The sequence below is a fragment of the Eschrichtius robustus genome, chromosome 12 (assembly GCF_028021215.1).
Source record: "Eschrichtius robustus isolate mEscRob2 chromosome 12, mEscRob2.pri, whole genome shotgun sequence".
Taxonomy (NCBI): domain Eukaryota; kingdom Metazoa; phylum Chordata; class Mammalia; order Artiodactyla; family Eschrichtiidae; genus Eschrichtius; species Eschrichtius robustus.
The window spans coordinates 36,540,732-36,560,901 of NC_090835.1; the positions used below are offsets into that span (position 1 = coordinate 36,540,732).

At 55.3% G+C, this 20,170-nt stretch overlaps 1 protein-coding gene across 2 annotated transcripts; it reads left to right on the forward strand.

The window, feature by feature from the left end:
• The first annotated feature begins 3,205 nt into the window (after positions 1-3,205).
• SEMA3G (semaphorin 3G) lies at positions 3,206-14,572 on the forward strand. Of its 2 annotated transcripts, none has more exons than XM_068557775.1 (16): positions 3,206-3,371; positions 5,135-5,295; positions 5,410-5,472; positions 5,660-5,779; positions 6,057-6,147; positions 6,276-6,392; positions 6,629-6,771; positions 6,972-7,086; positions 7,178-7,247; positions 7,527-7,671; positions 7,988-8,219; positions 8,314-8,405; positions 9,047-9,088; positions 9,824-10,052; positions 10,365-10,504; positions 11,847-14,572. In XM_068557775.1, the coding sequence occupies exons 1-16, from the start codon at positions 3,263-3,265 to the stop codon at positions 12,294-12,296; spliced, it is 2,319 nt and encodes a 772-aa protein (XP_068413876.1). In that variant the 5' UTR covers positions 3,206-3,262; the 3' UTR covers positions 12,297-14,572. The 2 variants fall into 2 exon arrangements, with proteins under 2 accessions (XP_068413876.1, XP_068413877.1); XM_068557776.1 differs by having other exon boundaries at positions 11,850-14,572.
• Positions 14,573-20,170: the final 5,598 nt, after the last annotated feature.

Sequence of the window (20,170 nt, forward strand, 5' to 3'; positions counted from 1 at the left end):
CAGCAAGATCTTTTTTGATCCACCTCCTAGAGTAATGGAAATAAAAACAAAAATAAACAAATGGGACCTAATGACACTTAAAAGCTTTTGCAAAGCAAAGGAAACTACAAACAAGACTAAAAGACAACCCTCAGAATGGGAGAAAATATTTGCAAATGAATCACGAACAAAGGATTAATCTCCAAAATATATAAACAGCTCATGCAGCTCGATATTAAAAAAACAGACAACCCAATCAAAAAATGGGCAGAAGACCTAAATAGACATTTCTCCAAAGAGGACATACAGATGGCCAAGAAGCACATGAAAAGCTGCTCAACATCACTAATTATTAGAGAAATGCAAATCAAAACTACAACGAGGTATCACACCAGTTAGAATGGGCATCATCAGAAAATCTACAAACAACAAATGCTGGAGAGGGTGTGGAGAAAAGGGAACCCTCTTGCACTGTTGGTGGGAATGTAAATGGATACAGCCACTATGGAGAACAGTATGGAGGTTCCTTAAAGAACTAAAAATAGAATTACCATATGACCCACCAATCCCACTACTGGGCATATACCCAGAGGAAACCATAATTCAAAAAGACACATGCACCCCAATGTTCATTGCAGCACTATTTACAATAGCCAGGTCATGGAAGCAACCTAAATGCCCATCGACAGGTGAATGGATAAAGAAGATGTGGTACATATATACAATGCAATATTACTCAGCCATAAAAGGGAACAAAATTGGGTCATTTGTAGAGACGTGGATGCATCTAGAGACTGTCATACAGAATGAAGTAAGTCAGAAAGAGAAAAACAAATATCATATATTAACACAAATAGGTGGAACCTAGAAAATGGTACAGATGAACCGGTTTGCAGAGCAGAAATTGAGACACAGAAGTAGAGAACAAACGTATGGACACCAAGGGGGGAAAGCAGCGGGGGGTGGTGGTGGTGGTGGGATGAATTGGGAGATTGGGATTGACATGTATACACTGATGTGTACAAAATGGATGACTAATAAGAATAAATAAATAAATGAAAAATAAACATAAAAAAATTAAAAGAAAACAGAAAACACACATGCACCCCAAAGTTCATAGCAGCACTGCTTACAGTAACCAAGACATGGAAGCAACCTAAATGTCCGTTGATAGATGAATGGATAAAGAAAATGTGGCATATGTATACATATATATGTATATATATGCACAATGGAGTATTACTCAGCCATAAAAAAGAGTGAAATATTGCCATTTGCAGCAACATGGATGGACCTAGAGATGATCGTAGTGAGTGAAGTTAAGTCAGACGGAGCAGGATAAACAATAATGATAATACTTATATGTGGAATGTAAAAAATAATACAAAGGAACTTATTTACAAAATAGAAACAGACTCACAGACATAGAAAACAAAATTATGGTTACCAAAGGGGAAAGGGGGAGGGATAAATTAGGAGTATGGGATACACACTACTATATATAAACAAAAAGGATTTACTGTATAGCACAGGGAACTATATTCAATATGTTGTAGTAATCTACAATGGAAAAGGATCTGAAAAAGGATATATATATATATATATCTCCAAATCACTTTGCTGTACATCTGAAACTAACACAATATTGTAAATCAACTATACTTAGGAAAAAATAATAAATAAATTTTATAAATTTTTAAAAAGAAGCAATCACTGGAGCATCTCCCACTGCCCCTGCCTCTTTCTATTAAGGTTGCCTGGTTACTGCCTGCTGTCCTAAGAGGGTGTGGTTTCTGCTGTGTGGCCCTGCTGCCCATCACAGGGCCTGAGACAGCCGGCAGCTGTGGGACCTCCTGCAGTTCCTAGTTTGTCCATTAGATGGCACAAGATGTCTGTGGCTGGGCCCATTGATCCCAGACACCAAGGGCACACTTGGGGTTTTTTCCCACCTGCAACCAGCAAGCAGAGATCTTAATGTTGTTTTTTTTTTTTTTTTAGCTGTGCCACGTGGCTCGTGGAATCTTAGTTCCCCAACCAGGGATGGAACCCAGGCCCTTGGCAGTGAAAGCACGGAGTCCTGCAGAGTCCTAACCACTGGACTGCCAGGGAATTCCCTGCAAGCAGAGATCTTTACAGAAGATCCTTACCCCCTTCCCAGACTGGGATCCAGACCCAGAGAGGAAGAGGACATGCTCGAGGCCACACAACAAGTTTAGCCCCTGCCACAGGCTGCTTTTCTGCAGTGTGGAATGGGCTGCCCCCGCATCCTGTTCCAGTAGACCCAGGCCTCCCCTGCAGTCACAGCTGGGAGCTGGCTGAGCTTAGATCCCCAGGGTGAGCTGGCAGGTTGAGGAGTTGTTGGGCCTCCCACCCATAGCTGATGGCCACATGCTGGTTGAGGGGCTGTCTGGCTCAATCTCCAGCCAGACACTGGCGCCCAGCCCGGGCTACTAGGCTGAAACATCTCCCCAGGGAGATGGACACAGAGGAGCTCCACCCCTCCAAGGGCCCAGGATATGATCACCATCATGGCAGCTGCTGCACAAGCACCCCTCACCAGTTTATAGAGCCTGTTACACCTAAGGTGGCTGGTCCCTGGCTCTGGAAGGAGGAGACTGAGACCCAGAGAGGGAAAGGCCTTGGCCAAGGTTCTTCAGGGAATCCAGAGGCAAGGTGGCCTCCCTGAGTAGCACTTTGCCCAATACCAGGTCAAGAGGCATGTATATTTTGAGAGGAGATGGGGACAGGGAGACAGGGATCCAGGTCCCTGGGTCCTTCTCACGCTGACTCAGAGACTGAGCTGTTTCTCTTTCAGGAATGAGATAGGAAGGGAGGTGGGGTCCCAGTACCCTCAGGAGCCTGAGAAGCAAGAGAGGGTCCCAGGAAGGGGCAGGACTGAGCAAGACCTGTTCTCAGGCTGCTGTGTGGTCTGGGCCACGTCCTTCATTCTCTGATGCCCCCAAGTTTCCTGAGCACCATCTGAAGGCCCGGGCTGGTAACTTGCAGGAGTTTCTAGAATCCTGGAAGCACCAGGATTCTCGCTCAAGGTGTCAGCTACTCTGACACAGAGGCATCAGCCGAGGTGGAATGAGAGGCTGCAGGTGGATGGCAGGGCACTTGCTCCCTCCCTCTTCCTCCCCGCCTTCCTGGCCTGGGAGGGGGTGGAGCTGTTGCCTTATAAGTGGCAGGCCTGGCGGCAACGGAGCAAACTACAACCAGCGGCAGCGGCAGCGGCAGGACCCAGGGCAGCTCTACAAGCAGCTTGGTGTCCCGGTTCCCCAGCATGGCCCCCTCAGCCTGGGCCATCTGCTGCCTCCTGTGGGGCCTCCTGCTCCGCGGCGGCAGCCTCAGCCCTGGCCCCAGCGTGCCCCGCCTGCGGCTCTCCTACCGAGGTAGGGCAGTGCTCACCCTGTTTGTGTGTGTGTCCCTGGGAGCCCTGGACCCTGCCATACCCCAGCTGTGGGACCCCAGCCAGCCCAGGGCAGTCTGTTCTGACAGCAGGAGGGATGCAGTCACTCCCAGCACAGCCTGTGGGAAGGGCTTTACAGTCACTCCCTGGCTTGTGCTCCCGGCTGGCCGCCAGAGGCAGGAGCCTGGGAGAAAGGCAGGGGGAGGGGGACAGGTCCTGGAAGACATGGCCAGGGTGGAGGTGGGAGAGACAGAGACACACTGGGGGAGAAACTGAGGGGACTGCTGAGAAAAGGAGAGAGACCTCAGTAGAGATGGGCAGAGAGAGATGGGGAGGGGTCAGAGAGGGCAGGTCTGGAGTATCTGTCTGCTCTCAGCTGGGCCCCTTGCCCAGGGCAGACAGTGGGGAAGAGGGCAGCATCCTGTCCCTCTCGTCCGCCCTGCAGTGGGGTCCCTCACCCTATGCCCACAGCCCTGTTCCCCCTCCTGCCTCTTGCAGCCCACTTTGCAATGCTGGCCTTTCCTCTTCCCCTCCATCCACGAGGCTCTTTGTAGCCTCCCTTCTTTGCCCATCCTGGCCCAGGAGGCTCCTCTGCAGATCTAACCTGATATGTTGTGCTGCAGCTGGCACAGGCCTCTTCTAAATCAGATGAGACAGAGGCTCTCCACAGATTCTTCTTCCTGGGGAAACCAGAGGGGTGATCACCTTCCCCCAGGAACCCCAGTCCGAGGAGGGAGACCCAGGCCTTCTCTGGAGAGTCGGAGGCGGGAGACATGGCTCCACTCTGGAGAGTCTGAAGGGAGTCAGGGCGGGGGTGGGGGGGGCCGGGGGTTGTGGAATGTGGTCCTTCCCTGGGAGCTGTGGCTTTGGGCTAAGTCCGGCTACAAGAAAAGGTCCAAATAGGGCAAATCTCCTCCAAAGTACTGTCAGGCATGGAGGGCTTCCTGGAAGAGGCTGTTAATGAGTTTGGGGATAGAGAGGATGACCTTTTGGGCTTGGATACCTCACCTTCCCAATGGTGGCCATCGCCCCTTCCCACCACATCCTGCTGCTCTGCCCTTGCCCACCCATCATCTCCAGCTACCTAGCTGGACCCCAAGGACCTACTTCAGGATCCCCACCTCCTGGGATCATCATCCCCAGAGAGCCACCCCCATCCCTGGGACCTGGGTGGGCAGCGTCTATGGAAGAGAAAACCCTCTTTAGCCATATCCCTGGACCAGAGCCTAGAGATCCACCTGGCCATACCTGGCATCTCCCACACCCAGGCCTTAGCCAGGTGCTCCCTCTGATGGAACGCTCTCCCCTGTCCATCTGCTTGTCCCACTGAGTCAGCCTTGCACGCTGCTCAGACCACCCACCCTTCCTCCAGGCTCTCCCAGCACTTCACCCAGCTTGCTGCCATAAGTTCTGCCAGTGGGGCCATCTTCCCTAGGGACTGGGTAGAGCACAGATGGGCCAGGGGGAAGGAGATGTTAACTGAATACCAGGGGGCCACGGAGTGAAGGTGTAGGGGGCAGGCCCCTGGGTGGGCTGGGCTGGGTGGGGGGCTCAGAGCCCCCTGTCCCACCCACCCCCAGGAGTCATTTCCCTGAAGCCCTCCAGCACCCCTTGCATGGAAACATTTTCCAGATGTGAGTGGGGGCGGGGACGGTGAATGCACAGCTGGGACCCTCCACCTCCACAGATTGGCTAGAGAAGTGGGCTGAGCAGCAGGCCCTGACCCCCTCCCTCCCTCCCTCCTAGACCTCCTTTCTGCCAACCGCTCTGCCGTCTTTCTGGGTCCCCGGGGCTCCCTGGACCTCCGGGCCCTCTACCTGGACGAGTACCGGGACCGCCTGTTTCTGGGCGGCCGTGATGCCATCTACTCTCTGCGGCTGGACCAGGCATGGCTGGATCCCCGGGAGGTGAGGTGGACTGACCGGGAAGCGGCTCTGTCTGAGAGCTGGGCAACTCCAGATGGGAGGCCAGCTGGGTCAACTGAGGCTGTGAGGTCAGGGGTCACACAGGCTGTGTTTCAGGTGCTGTGGCCACCGCAGCCAGGACAAAGGGAGGAGTGTGTTCGCAAGGGAAGAGATCCTTCGGTGAGTGATGTCGGGAGTGGCTGCCCCCCACCATGACCAACACCCAGTCCCTGACCCCCAGGAGAGCCTGGGGCTGCTCCCCTGCTGCCTGTTCTGGGGCCACTTGAAGCAGATCTTGAAGGCTCCTGACGGTGCTGAAGAATCTGCCCCCCGCCCTAGATCATCCCCCCATCCCCCCTCCCCCTAGGTGGAGTGTGCCAACTTTGTGCGGGTGCTGCAGCCCCACAACCGGACCCACCTGCTGGCGTGTGGCACTGGTGCCTTCCAGCCAACCTGCGCCCTCATTGCCGTTGGGCGTCGTGGAGAGGTGAGCCGGGGCGGCCCCGCAAGGGACTGGGAAGCAGTGACATTTCCTCCCTGTTGTCTGAACGCTCCCCATTGAGCCTGGGTCAGGGCAGAGGGGTCAGAGCCTGAAAGGCACCTTTGTGCCAGGGAGCTGACCCTGCCGGCAAGGTCCTGAATGAGGGCGCCTTCCGCCCACCCCCACTCTCCAGCCGCACGCGATGGCCATCGCTGCCCGGGTCGGGGCTGGCTCTGCTTTCCTAGGTGACGCCTCTCCCTCCCTCCTCCCTCCCTCTCCCCAGCATGTGCTCCGTCTGGAGCCCCGCAGTGTGGAAAGTGGGCGGGGGAGGTGCCCACACGAGCCCAGCCGTCCCTTCGCCAGCACCTTTGTAGGTGGGTGATGCCCAGGCCAGGGCGGGCATGACAAGGGTGGGAGCCGGCCGACGTCACTGGGAAGGGATGGGGTCTGGGTACAGGGCCTGGCCCTCCTCCTCTGACTCTGCCCCCTACCCTCACCCTAGGAGGGGAGCTGTACACGGGCCTCAATGCTGACTTCCTGGGGCGTGAAGCCATGATCTTCCGAAGTGGGGGTCCCCGACCGGCCTTGCGTTCTGACTCTGACCAGAACCTCCTGCACGGTGAGCCCAGGGGTCTGCTGAGGGCGAGGCTGGCTGGGGTCTGCCCCTGGCACTGGCAGGGAGGTGGGAGAGCTGACGCTGGAGTGGGGACCAGAGGGGCAACCCATCCCCACTCCACTGCCTGGGACTCCGGCCTCCAGTGGGGTCCCTGCACCTCCTCCCCTCCTCACTGGCTCACCCCCCACCCTGTTCGTCCCCCGTGAGGCCCCCACCAGCTCCACCCTGTTACCTCACAGACCCCAGGTTTGTGATGGCCACCCGGATCCCTGACAACTCCGACCAGGACGATGACAAGGTGTACTTCTTCTTCTCGGAGACAGTCCCTTCACCTGATGGAGGCCCGGGCCGTGTCGTCAGCCGCGTGGGCCGCGTCTGCGTGGTGAGAGCTGTGGCAGGGACAGTGAGGTTCACATCCTGGCCGTATGTGCCTTCCCAGACCCGTCCCAAGCCGCAGCAGTAGGCAAACCGGGGCAAGGGTGTGGAGCCGACATCCATGCCTCCCCCACAAGGGTGAGGGTGGAGGAACAGGAGGAGGGGCCTGTCCTTGGGACCCAAGGCTGACTGGCCCCCACTCCCCAGAATGACGCAGGCGGCCAGCGGGTGCTGGTGAGCAAATGGAGCACCTTCCTCAAGGCCAGGCTGCTCTGCTCCGTGCCTGGCCCTGGAGGTGCCGAGACCCACTTTGACCAGCTGGGTAAGGGCATGGCCAGGGCCGGCTGGGTGAGGGCTGGGGAGGGCTCAGAGCCAGTGAGTGGCAGGCATTGGTCGTGGCCTTCTGTCTCCAGAGGACGTGTTCCTGCTGTGGCCCAATGCAGGGAAGAGCCTGGAGGTGTACGCTCTGTTCAGCACGGTCAGGTGGGCACACGGCCTCCCCTCCCCTCCACCCCGGCCCCGTCTCTGCACTGCAGCCTCCCCTGTTGAGCCCCTGCCTTCACGTCCGGCCTCGCCATGGGTCCCCGTCTCTGTCCCTGACTCGGTGACTCCGTGGCTGTACTCTCTGCCTGGGGGTCCTCGTTTTCTGGTCTCCGCTGACTGCAGGCACCATCATCCTCTCTCCTCCCTATGGAGCCAGGCTGCCCCCTTCCCGCCTCTGACAGCCCCCCTGGCCTGACTGTCCCTGTCCGCCCTTGGCAGTGCTGTGTTCCAGGGCTATGCCGTCTGCGTGTACCACGTGGCTGATATCTGGGAGGTCTTCAAGGGGCCCTTTGCCCACCAAGATGGTCCCCAGCACCAGTGGGGGCCCTATGCGGGCAAGGTACCCTTTCCCCGTCCTGGTGTGGTGAGTATCTGCCTGGGAACAGGGCAGGGAAGAGGGCTGAGTAGATGCCAGGAGGGGCTCTGCCTGAGGACAGGCCTGTGTCTGCGTGTGGCCCCAAGGCAGCGGCTGAGCTGGGGCTCCAGAGCAGCTGGGCTGGGTGGGGTGAGGATGGGAGCAGAGCCCAGACCACACTAAGGAGTCTCTCCTACAGCGTGAAGGGTCCACAAGCGGTCCCTCTGAGGTTGGCGTGCCCAGCCAGTGGAGCCTAGAAACAGACTGGGGTGGGGAATGTGACATCACAGGAAGCTTCAGGCACTCCCTTTGCCGCTGCCCACAGTGCCCCAGCAAGATGACCGCACAGCCAGGACGACCCTTTGGCAGCACCAAGGACTACCCGGATGAGGTGCTGCAGTTTGCCCGAGCCCACCCACTCATGTTCCGGCCCGTGCGTCCTCGGCGGGGTCGCCCTGTCCTCGTCAAAACCCACCTGGCCCAGCAGTTGCGTCAGATCGTGGTGGACCGCGTGGAGGCAGAGGACGGGACCTATGACGTCATCTTCCTGGGGACTGGTGGGTGGGCTGAGTGGGGTGGCCGGGCAGGGGAGGTGTGTGAGGACCTATGCTGCCCCTTCCTCTCCCACTGACCCCTCCTCCCCTGCCCCAGACTCAGGCTCCGTGCTCAAGGTCATTGCCCTCCAGGTGGGGGGCCCTGCTGAACCTGAGGAGGTGGTTCTGGAGGAGCTCCAGGTGTTTAAGGTGAGTGGGGAGAACTGATGGGAAGGGTCCCCTCAAGCCCCGTCCCTGCATCTAGGCCTGGCTAGGAGAAAGCAGGAGCAAAGTGCAGGAGGGAGATGGGCCTGCTGTACTGAACCTGCGGCCAGTGGGGAGTGAAAGTGATGACGCTCACTGCTGCAGAGGCCTTGCCGATGCTTCTAAATGACTGCAGGGCCTGGAGATGCAGCCTGTGAGCTGAGAGTTGGGGGGCCCAGTGAGGGATGGCCAAGGCGATCACCCCTTGACAAAGCCCTGCCAGTTTCAAGTTGCAGTGAGGGGCGGCTGACACCCCAACTCCCCAAGGGGTTCTGTTGACCCCTCTATAGAGTCAGACAGGGGATCATCTGTGTTTGGGGAACTGTTGTGCTTCCCCACATGGGATGGGTGATTTGGGACAGCTGCCTCATTGCTGGGGAACTGGACTGTGGGAGGGGACACCAGAGCTTTGTGCTTGTAGCCAAGCCTTGGAGGCCAGCCAGGGAGAGAGGACCTTTCTAACGTAGGAGAGACTGTCTGGCCTTAGTTGCCAGGGAGTGCACTGGCCTGGGAAAAAGATGGTTTCCACCCAGAGTCTGGAAGAGGCTGAAAACAGGGATGCAGGGGAGGTCTTGCTTCTTTCCCAGGTGCCAACACCCATCACTGAGATGGAGATCTCCGTCAAAAGGGTAAGAGTAGCTGCCATCTCTCCCCACTCCTCCTTCCTCTCCACCTGTCTCCTGAAGTTTCCCTGAGCACTCTTGTTGTCTCATGGAAAGTTGAGTCACAGCAGGCCCTGGGGCTGCCTGATTAAGCCCTGCAATGAAGGTTTAGAGTTCAGCTGGGAGCTGAGATTCCCGTGCATGAAACCAGCGGGAGCGGGAGGCCCGGAGTAAGTGAGCATGTGTTCAGATAAGGGGAGATCCACAAAGGCCAGTTCCTCGGGGGAGACAAAAACGTGCTTGAAAACAAGATCCAGATTTTAAATCAAATAGATTTTAGAGGCCTGCTGTGTGTCCTTTTGCAAGTGGCAAAATCTCCCCAAGTTCATCTGCCCCAGTTCATCTTTGGGTAAATCTTGACTTTGGTACTGGGATTGCTTAAAGCAGGGCTCACCTCCAAAGTCAGAGGCAAGACAGGATAAAGGCCACTGGGGTAGAGGGCAAAGGTCTGCTGCCGGGAGGGTCTGGAGAAGCCCCTTAGAGAAAAGACCCCAGGTGTGCCCCATTCCCTCCACGTCCTAGCATAGGATCTGATGTAGATCAGGTGGGTGATAAACATTTTTTCTTCTGGGAATGCACTCAGGAGGTTCTGGAAGACTCTTGCGAATGTCAGGGGTCTCAGGAAAGCCAAGGGAGCTGAGAGCCTAGCTGCTTCTAGGCAGAGCACAGGCTCACCTCGGGCTCTGCCTATGTCCCTCCCAGCAAATGCTGTACGTGGGCTCGAGGCTGGGCGTGGCCCGGCTGCAGCTGCACCAGTGTGAGACTTACGGCAGTGCCTGTGCAGAGTGCTGCCTGGCCCGGGACCCGTACTGTGCCTGGGATGGTGCCTCCTGTACCCGCTACCGGCCCGGCACCAGCAAGCGCCGGTTCCGCCGGCAGGACATCCGGCATGGCAACCCTGCCCTGCAGTGCCTGGGCCAGAGCCAGGAGGGTGAGTGGCGGCGGGCATGGGGGCGCCAGCTGGGCTCTCACAGGGCCCCCACTCACCCCTGTGGCCTGGGCTTGACCCCTGTGAAGTATGGCCTCAGGCCGTTCTTGTAGTAACAGGCAGTCCTCAATTTCCCTATGTGGGCAGCTCCTGTCAGCACATGGGTTAGGGTCTTTGGGCAGAGTGAGCGGCTTAGGGATCAGTAGACACCTAGGTCCCTGTCGCATTCATGGGAGCTCCTGGACTGAGGGAGTCAGTGGGTGGTCCCAGGGGTCCTATAGTTCCTGAGCTGAGCCCACCTCCAAATCCTTCCAGAAGAGACTGCGGGACTCGTGGCGACCACCACAGTCTACGGCACAGAGCACAACAGCACCTTCCTGGAGTGCCTGCCCAAGTCCCCCCAGGCCACTGTGCGCTGGTTCTTACAGAGGCCAGGGGACGAGAGGCCTGACCAGGTGAGCGAGGACCCTGGCTCCAGCCTGCCTGTGTCCTGAGGTCACACCCCTCCATGAACTCTGGGGGGAACTTGCCAAGATCAACTTAAGAAAAGTATGTATTAAAGCCCCTGGGGTGCCTAGAAGGAGGTGCCCCTGTTCCTGCCATCTGGGAACACCCAGGCCAGATGTGGTAGAACTTCTCCAGTGACAGGGGGCCCACAAACTCCTGGGCACTGAGCTGGGCTCTGTCTGAGAGCGCGGTAGCAGAGACAGAAGAGAGGCAAGGGGTCTAAGCTGGCCAGGAAGGCCCCCGTGCTTACACATGTGGCTCATCTTCAAAGGGGTCTCTTCCCCAGGGGTTCTTGGTCCTCCTCTGCCTTAGGCCTGGGCCCCTGATCACTGGCCTTTGCACACACACCTCCACCACACACACACACTCACACACTGCCTGGTCCCACACGTCCTCCCTGGAGTCCAGCTGTCTGCCTAGGCCCTCTCCTCCCCCATCCAGAAAAGTCTGTCAAGCCCAGAGATGGCTTCAGTCTGGGGCCTGAGGCTGGGTGTGGGTGGGGGCAGGGTGAAGAACCATTCGCAAGCCGCTCCCACGGGTAGGGAAGAGGAGGGAGTGGGTTGATCACAGGAGGGGCTCTCCTTCCAGCTTGAGAACTGGGGGAGGCCAGCCTTGGGCCAGCTGTTGGGCTGGGCACTGAGAAGTCTCCCCCAGGGGGGAAGGGGCAGGGGAGCGATGAGATGGAGTTACACAACACTCACCACCCAAGCAGTGCTGCCTCAAAGTACACATGTGCGGACTAAAGCCCAGACAGGGTCCAGGCCAGAGACGGGGCTGGATCGGAACCGTGTTCCACCTCCTACACTGTGATGGGGCTGTGGGCCCTGCACTGTGGGGGGGAGCGGGCAATGCAGACCAAGACAGGGAGGGCTGTGTGTGTGTGTGTGTGTGTGTGTGTGTGTGTGTGTGTGTGTGTGTGTGTGTGTAGAGTGGAGGGGAGTTCTTGTCCTGGGTCTGGGGGTATAGCCCCCCTGAGTAAAAGCCCATAAATACTTTTTAACCCTCTGTTCCCTGGGAATATGTGCCAGGGCCCCCCAAGGCCAAGACAGGGGATCCAGAGCTCTGAGTAGGGGAGAAACCAGTCAGTCAAATCTTTGAGAAGGCCCTGTCCTGGATTATGGGAAGGTGAGTCCCTGCCTGCAATTAGCTCACGGTCGAGGAGGCTGAGCCGGCCAAGCTGCTGGGAAGTGGAGAATGAGCCCTGAGATGGCAAATTTGGAAAAGCAGGGGCAGAGAAGTTGATGGTGCAGGCCCTGCTCCAGGCGCCCTCACGCCCTCCCACACCCCCAGCAGGTGAAGACAGATGAGCGCATCCTGCAAACGGAACAGGGGCTGCTGTTCCGCAGGCTCAACCGCCTGGATGCGGGCACCTACACCTGCATGACGCTGGAGCACGGCTTCTCCCAAGTGGTGGTCCGCCTGGCTCTGGAGGTGATCATGGCTGCACAGCTTGACACTCTGTTCCCCCGGGAGCCGAGGCCAGAGGAGCCTGCAGCCCAAGGAGGCCCAGCCTCCACCCCCTCCAAGGCCTGGTATAAGGACATCCTGCAGCTCATCGGCTTCGCCAACCTGCCCCGGGTGGATGAGTACTGTGAGCGTGTGTGGTGCCCCTCCCGCAGCCGAGGCCGCAGCAAACAGGCCAAGGGCAAGAGCTGGGTGGGGCTGGAACTAGGCAAGAAGGTAAAGAGCCGGGTGCAAGCCGAGCGTAATCGGACACCCCGGGAGGTGGAGGCCACATAGAAGAGGGAGGAGGAGAGGGGGTGGTCGGGATGGGCCAAGTGGCCAGCAGCAGCCCCCAGCCTCTCCCACCCACCCAGCTAGGGCAGAGGGGGCCAACATGCCTGATTGCCTCTTAGAGATGGGAATCTCTGCCCCCAGACCCCTACCAGGCTGCCCACAGGATAGGCTGGGGCCTGATGGAGGGCCTTGTGCCCTGGGCCAGTTCCCTGCCCCTCTCTGTGCTCTCAGTCCCAGGCTGGAGCCAGCACCCTCGGGCTGCTGGCAACTCCAGTGGGCCTGCTATTTGTTCTTGAATGAGGCCCCCAGAGCACATTTCCACTTGTGCCGGAAGCAAGAGGGCTGGGTGTTTTTTACCCAGCCTGCAGAACAATGGCCATTCTGAGTGACCCTTAGACTGGGTGTGTGGGTGCAGCTGAGGAGGTGTCTGGGCAGGGGGCCCTCAGGCAGCTGAGGAGGGTGGAAGTTGCCTCTAAGCTAGTACCTGCTAAGAAGACCTACCCTGACTGAGGTGGGGAGGGAAAGTGGAGGCGCTGAGAAGGTGGAACAGCAAGACCCCCTCACACTTTGTGCCCTGATATCTTGGTAGTTCCCTGCCACTGCACAACCCCTCTTCTGCATCTCAGAATCACAGAAGCATAGACTACTAGAGCTCTCTGGGACCTGGGGATGGTCTGGACCTCCAAGCCTGACATCCCTTCATCAGGTCCTGGAGCGGCCAGGCCAGGTTTCCTGGGATGCCCACACCTCCTGATGGGATTGCCCCTCCCCACCATCAAGGTCTCCATGTTGATGAGCAGGGAGGGGGTGAATTCTAGGAGAATGTTATCCCCCATCTCTGTGGACTAGAGATAGGGAGAGGGGAGCTGGGGAAGTGTGGGGTGGTTGGAGGAGTGAGCTATCTTTCCCAGGGCAATGCAAGCTGGCCCACAGCCTGGGAGGGTGGGGATGTGGCAGCTCTGGGAGCAAGCTGCAGCTGGTGGTCAGGACAAGGGGCAGGGCTTTGCCTGGGGGGGGGCCACAGAATATTGAGGCTTTTGAGATGGGGAGAGGGTGGGAGACCCTAGGACTGCCTGTGGGACCCAGGGGCAGGTATTCTCAAGGACCCCAGAAGGCATCAATTAGCCCAGGAGCCAGATGTTTCCCACCCTGGGATCTTTGGTTTCTGCTAAATAAGGGTTTGTCACGGATGGTTCATTTATGAAGCCTTTTTTTCTTTTAAGGGAAAAAAAATGTAGGGGGAAGCTTCTAAGTCCTGCTGGTTCTTGGGGGTGCTGTTGGCTCAGGTGGCCAGGACACAATCTGTCTGGGCTTGTAGGGAGGTGTTTTTGCCATCAGCAGTAATGTGTTTCTTTGGCTGGGGAGCGTGGAGGGGGAGGAAGAGGAGGACTAAATGAAAAGTTGTTCCCAGCCTGCATGTGAACAAGTCAGTGACGCACAAAACCGACAGGAGGGAGACAAAATCATCAGGTTCGAGATTCCCTCCATTAAAAACCAAGATGAAGGAAGGAGGAAAAAACAGATAAAAAGCAAGACAGGGCTTCCTGCCCCACTGAACTCAAACCCAGACTCTGCCTTGGATTTTATCCGAGTCACCCCCGCACTCCTTCCCCCCACCCCCCAGCCCCTACCACCTCTAGAGAACTGGGGTCCGAAAAATGCCCCTCTTCCCCTCTTTGCACAGTGAGTGAACCAGAAGCACTGAGGTTAACCTGACAGCACTTTGGGAAGCCTCTGGCCTGGGGTAGCTGTGGCTGGGATGTCAGCACGTAAAAGCAGAGGAGGAGGGCCGTGGGGGGAGGAGGAGAGAGGGGCCATGGAAGAGGGTGGGGAGACAGCGCAGAGCCCCATGAATGGGTCTCAGAGCTGCAGCCAGCTCTGCCCCTCTATCCCAGGCTCTGCACTGGCTGCTAGGCTGGGTCCCCTGGGGAAGTTACTCTGGAAAACAGGGAGAAGGAGTTAAAAATCCTGAACAAGGAACACCTGAGCTTGGAAAATTATGGACAGCTTCTACTGGTCCGTACCCCGCACCCCGCCGCCGCCTCCACGGTACCGTGTGTTATTCACTCCTGGAAATGCTTCTATGTGTGAATTCTATTTTTGTATTCATATGTTGAGATGGGCCTTGTGGTTTCTCTGTCTTCAAAGCACGCTTCTCATAATTACTATTGTTCTTTTTATCGTCACCGCCCCTGAGAGCTGGTGAGGATAGTGCAGGGGTTTTCCACACAACCTGCAAGGAGAGGGATGAAGTTAATACTTATATCACATAATTATTACCATTATTGTATCTGTGTATTTCTGTACTAAATTAACTGATGCCATTTGTGTGAGCTGGAAATGAGGGGCTTTCCCTGTCCTTTCCAGGAGGGAGAAACCACCCTGGGTGGCATTTTCTAGACGGGAAGGAGATGGGTATCAGAGGAAGGAAGGAGTCAGAGGGCTTTGCCTATGAAGCTGAGATTGCTTATTAAATTAGGAAAATCCTGTCCCGCGGGCTTCTGAGACTTCTTGGAACTTCAGTAAGACCTTGAGCCAGGGAAAAAAATGCTGGCGAAGGGCAGCTGGGCACGTAGGCAGCCCTGCTCCTTTTTCACAATAACACTTGACTTTGTGACAGCGACACTTGGCCTGATGCCTGTCTTCATCAGCCACATACCAACGTATATTAAGACCACTGTGCTCTTGCCTGGGGGGCCAGGCTGTGCTGTGGGAGCTGCAGCTTTGGCAGAGGAGGGGGAGCCCCAGAGTCTGGCCTGCGGGGCAGGATGCAGGAGATGCCTCTCCCCCAGCCCCACTCCCCCAGTGACATCATGCTCCTGCCCAAAGAGCAGACTCCACTGGTGCTGGAGGGAGATGGGAAAAGGCAGGGGTGCTTTAAAGATGGGAGGGACATCACCCCACCTCACCAGAGAGATTAGCCTCTTGCTTGGATGGCCTCCTCAATCTGTGCTATGGACTAGGGGACTTAACAGTCATCAGTCCCATCTTGCAGCCCAGGCCCTGGAGCAAGACCCCTGCTTTCACCTCCTGGACCCTGCACAATCACCCAGGCCTCACAGAAAGTGAAACCCTGTTGCCCGGCCTCGGGCCATCACCACCCATCTGAGAAGCATCATCAGAGCACCATTTGGTGTGGAGTGCTGGGCTGGGAGGCTGTGTTAATGCAACCTCAGAGCCCCCTTCTCCCCTGGGGTGCATGGTGTCTCTGCTCCCATGTCACCACCGCCCACACCCTGAAGACCCCTTGGGCCTGGACTTCCCCCAGCCCCGCACCACCACCCTCATCTCCAGCCCTATTTCCTGCCTCAGGGATTTCACTCTATCTTCCTCTCCCAGCTTTTTCCTCTAAGTCTCATACTTCCCGTGGTCTTTGGTCCTGTTTCATGATTTCCCAAACAGGTTTATAACTGGAAAGGGGCTTCGAGAAAGGGGCTAGTCAAAAGTTGTCCTTTGGAACAACTGTCTCATGAGATCCTCGACAATGGTCAAATAAACATGGGATTTCTCTCCCCTTAGCCCCTACAGAGCTGTGCACTGCCTGCTTGCTTGCCCTGTGAAATCCCTGAGGAGCTCACGATGATTTCTCATTAATTGGCATGCCTACTATGTGCTACATGATCCTCCAAAACATGTGGCCCTCTATCCCTTTTTTTTCCCATGGAGCAGTTACCACCTCATGTTTCTAATGTTTTGAAGAGCATACTTTGGGAAAATGCTGGTTAGCTTAATTCCCTCCCTTTACATTTGAGATTAATTTATTAATCTCTGCCTTCTAAGCCTGTAAACTCTGGAGCCCCTGACTTCGCAGATGGAATAGCCACATCTTGGTTTCCCGTGGCTAGCACCAGAGCAGGACCTGCCACCCCAGGGCCAGGGCTGCCAAGCTGCCAGTCTGCTGTCCCTTGGGCCTGGACTCTGCCCTGCCTCTGGCTCCTGTTCTCCCACACCCAGCCTGCCTCCCCAGCCCATTTCCTGCTCCTCCTGTGTCTGGCATCGTCCACTGTGGAGGGCTGGGATTCACCCCAAGCTTGTGGCTGTCCTGCAGTCCAAAAGACTAGTTTCTAAGGAAAGGTGAGGGGCAGGGTAGGGGCAGAATAAGGGCGGAAAACAGCCCTTTTCACTTTCTCAAATGGCTTCTGTGCTTCCCTTTCATTCAGCTAAGCCTGGGTCAGGTCCCAGACACCCCTAGAATCCTCCAGCTTCAGGAGTGGGCAGGCAGCAGCCATCAGGAGGCAGGTCTGTCTCCTGCCAGGTTATCTTCTCTGTGGGCTCGCAATGGCCCCAGATGCAGCTAGAGCCAGGTGGGTCGCAGAGAACTCTCTCGTGCCTCTGCAGTCCAGCAAACTGAGGTGTCTCCAGCCAGCCACATCTCCTTACAAGTAGCAGACAGTTGCTCAGAAACAGACCAATTTCCACCCGAGTTAAGGATTAACCCCAGCCTCACCCAAGTCCTAGTCTGCAGGGGCTCTGGCAAAGAGAAAGTTCAACACACACCAGGATCAAATCCCCAGGGATTTCTGAGATCACAAACTTGGCCCTGGTGTGCAGAAAGAAGGAATGAGTGGGGCTAGGTTTGGATATAATACCTGCTAAAGAGCTCAAGGATTGTTGGACCCCCCACCCTGGATCCTCCTCCGGACTCACCCACCCTCCTGGTGCACAGGAGATGAAGTAACAGCAGCTGTGGCCCTGTGCCCACTTCCCACTGCCCAGCCCCAGTCTGCCTTTGTGTGGGTACCACTGCCGGCCCCCTCCTCCTTAGAGGCTGTGTCCTAATGAAGCCTTTCACTTTCCCCACTGGATTTTCATTAAGGAAACTCCTGGTTCCTCAATGATGCCCTTAAAAAAATCATTCTCCACTGAGGATTGGAAATGCTGCACAGTCTCCAGGGAGGCCTTGAAAGGGATGCCCACCTTCATCCTCACACCAGGCCTCCAGCAGTCAAATAGTGGCTTGTACTCAGGGATTCTGCTATGAGGAGGACTCAGGTGACCAGTCTTGACCCCTTTCCCCCAGGGAGGAAGATGACTGGAGTGCACCCTAATCCATCCCAATGGAGTGTGTTTCACCGCCAAGAACATCCCATTGGGCAGAGAGGGACGACCAGGGCAAGGGGACAGTTGTGGGCTGGAGAGGATTCCAAAGTGAATCAAGAGACCTAAAGCAGAGTCCAAGTATCTGCCATCAAATGGAGGAGACAGTATTAGAGACACTTAAAGCCCAGATTTGCCTGTTAGAAGGACAAGGGGGGCTCTGCTCTCACAGATAAAGGTATAGAAGAATGACATGGCAGACCAGCAGCTTGCTTTATGGGCATGACCTCATCTGTTCACTCTGCCCCCACCCCCCCCACCCCCCCAGCTGATAAGAATCTGGTGCTGTTTCCTGTAGTCCAAGGGTCTCAGACAATGGTGTGAACGGCTGGCCCTACTGGAAAGGACATTGTTCAAGGAAGAAAAAACAACACATTAGCACAAAGGCAGGGCAGGACCTGCCTAAATGTAAGGGCCTGTTAACATATCTATGATTTCCAAGTGAGGGGACACAATGGGGAATTGTTTCTGGAGAGACTAGGTTCCCCTCCAGAATGCTCCTGGGGGCTGGGGATGGCTTTGATGGCCCAGACAGGTCTCAGATGCTCTGTGAGGGACAGACATTGATGGCGTAGATGCCTTCCTGTTTATTAGAGGTGCACTTCAGGGCAGGCCCAAGGAACAAGTTTATACCAAAGACAAGGGGGAGAAGCTCCTGGGCTTCACTCCCTCTACGGAGGCCTCATGCTGTCACACTGCTCAGAGACCCCAGGGCTAGAGGTGGTTTGCTAGGGAAAAGTGAGATTATTTTCTGAAAAACATCAACTCTTTGGTTTATGGCCTGCAATTGCCATGTTGCTTTTTGGAAAAAATGTACAAGGCATGAGACCCTTGCAAATAGCCAACCCCTCTGGAATGGGGCTCCCTGGCTTAGTCTGTTAGGGAGCCTTCTCATACCTAGGGGCCCCTGTGATGCTGCAATTCACCTCCAGCCAGCCTGGAAACACACAGGGAGCTGACGCTGTGTCCCTGGGGTCAGGGCCAATGGAGGTGCTGTTTCTCATAGCAACCTCCTGCCCTGCCAACAGGAAGTTAGAGCCTTTGAACCACCAACCAAAGGCCCTGATGTCAGAGTGTGTGTGTGTGTGTGTGTTTGTGTGTGTATGCAGCAGGAGGGTAGGGCAGAAGAGGAACAGAATCATATTACCCATTCCCCTTGGGACTGGCAGTCCCCATTTTTAGGGGTGAGAGGAGGGCAGCTGGGGTTAGGAGGATCACTTTGGGTCTGGAGAGACCATGAAGGCAGTCCTATCTGAGGACCTGACCTATGATAGAAGTGTCATTAGTAACATCTATACTAACCTCTAGATGTAACAGGAGCACAACTCATGGATAAACTTGAATGGATGTGTTTAGAACAAGTGAATAGCAGTAAATCCTGTGCAATCCCCAAATAGAAGCAAGTTTTCATAAGCCCTTCTCAACCTTCCACGCCTAAAGGGTTATAATCTTCTTCCTCAACATGCTCACAGTGCCCTCTGGTGTTTGACAGTAAAACATCAGGCTTATGAATGCAGGGTTTGAGCACATCCAACAATTCAGTAGACATCAAACTGCCTCTGCATGTGGGGTCCTGAGCCAGACACCATGAGGGGGAGAAAGGTTAATAAGACAGAAAGGTTCCTTCCCATAAGGGGCTTCCAATCTAGAGGGAGAGACAATTATGGGACCAGATGGAGAATGACACAGGCTATAATAGGGGTATAAGCAGAGCTCAGGGAGAGTGCCCAGGGATGAAGAAGTGGCCCTTATGCTGGATCCATCAGGCTGAGGATAGAGGTTATGGCTCTCCAGACTGCAAAGCTCATGCTCAGGGCCCAGTATTTCAGGGTAGCCATGGCAGAGTGCCCATGGAAGGGCTTAGATGTCCATCTCAGCGGGGGCCATCCTAAGTAAAGAGCTAGCAGATGTTTTATGGCAATTAACAGAAGGGATAAGGATGGATATGCCAAGCAAAGCAAGTGGATATAGGAAACCATGCAGAGAGAAGGCTTTTGCTGCAGTCCTGTGAGGCACAGGGGTCTGAGCTCAACACTGGCAGTGGGATGGAGAGGAAGGCAAACATTTGAAAAATAGTCAAATTAACAAGAAAGAGAGTGGTTGAGCAGAAAAGGAAACATAAGGAGATTCTGAGGTTTCTGGCCCTAGTTCATGGTTCCCACAAAGGTAAAGAATTAGAGGAAGCGGAGCAGGTGCTTTGGGGAATTTTTATTTGATGTCTATTCCTACCCTCCCCAAGTGAACTATTTGTTCTAGGTCCTAGGTTATAAAATGGTAATTAATTCTAATAGACACATCATTTGTGAAAACAGGTATTTAAAATATACAACATGAGCCTGGGGCATCTGGTAGTGCCAAAAAGTAAAGAAGTGCTCAAAACCAAACCAAACCAAACCAAAATGGAACACACAATAATGGCAGTATGTGAAAAGGACATAGGAGTCCCAATGGCCAAAGCTAGAACAATCTGAGCAACAAAATAAAGTAGTATTGGATTATAACCCAAAGTATAATATACATATCCATGAGTCCATACTGATATAAATGGTTGAATAAATAAATACGTGGGAGAGGATAAGTAAATCTCCCATGCTGAAGAATTCCAAATAATATATGTAGATAATCTGTCCGTAAAGAGGGAGGGGGCATAAATCCCCACTCATTAACTGTGGGCTGCACAGAGTGGCTTCTTTCCAAAATTTACAGTATATAAAGGGGGAAAAGGAGTAACTTTTCTCTTTCTGGAAAAACTTGGCAAACACTAACTTGGCCAGATGACC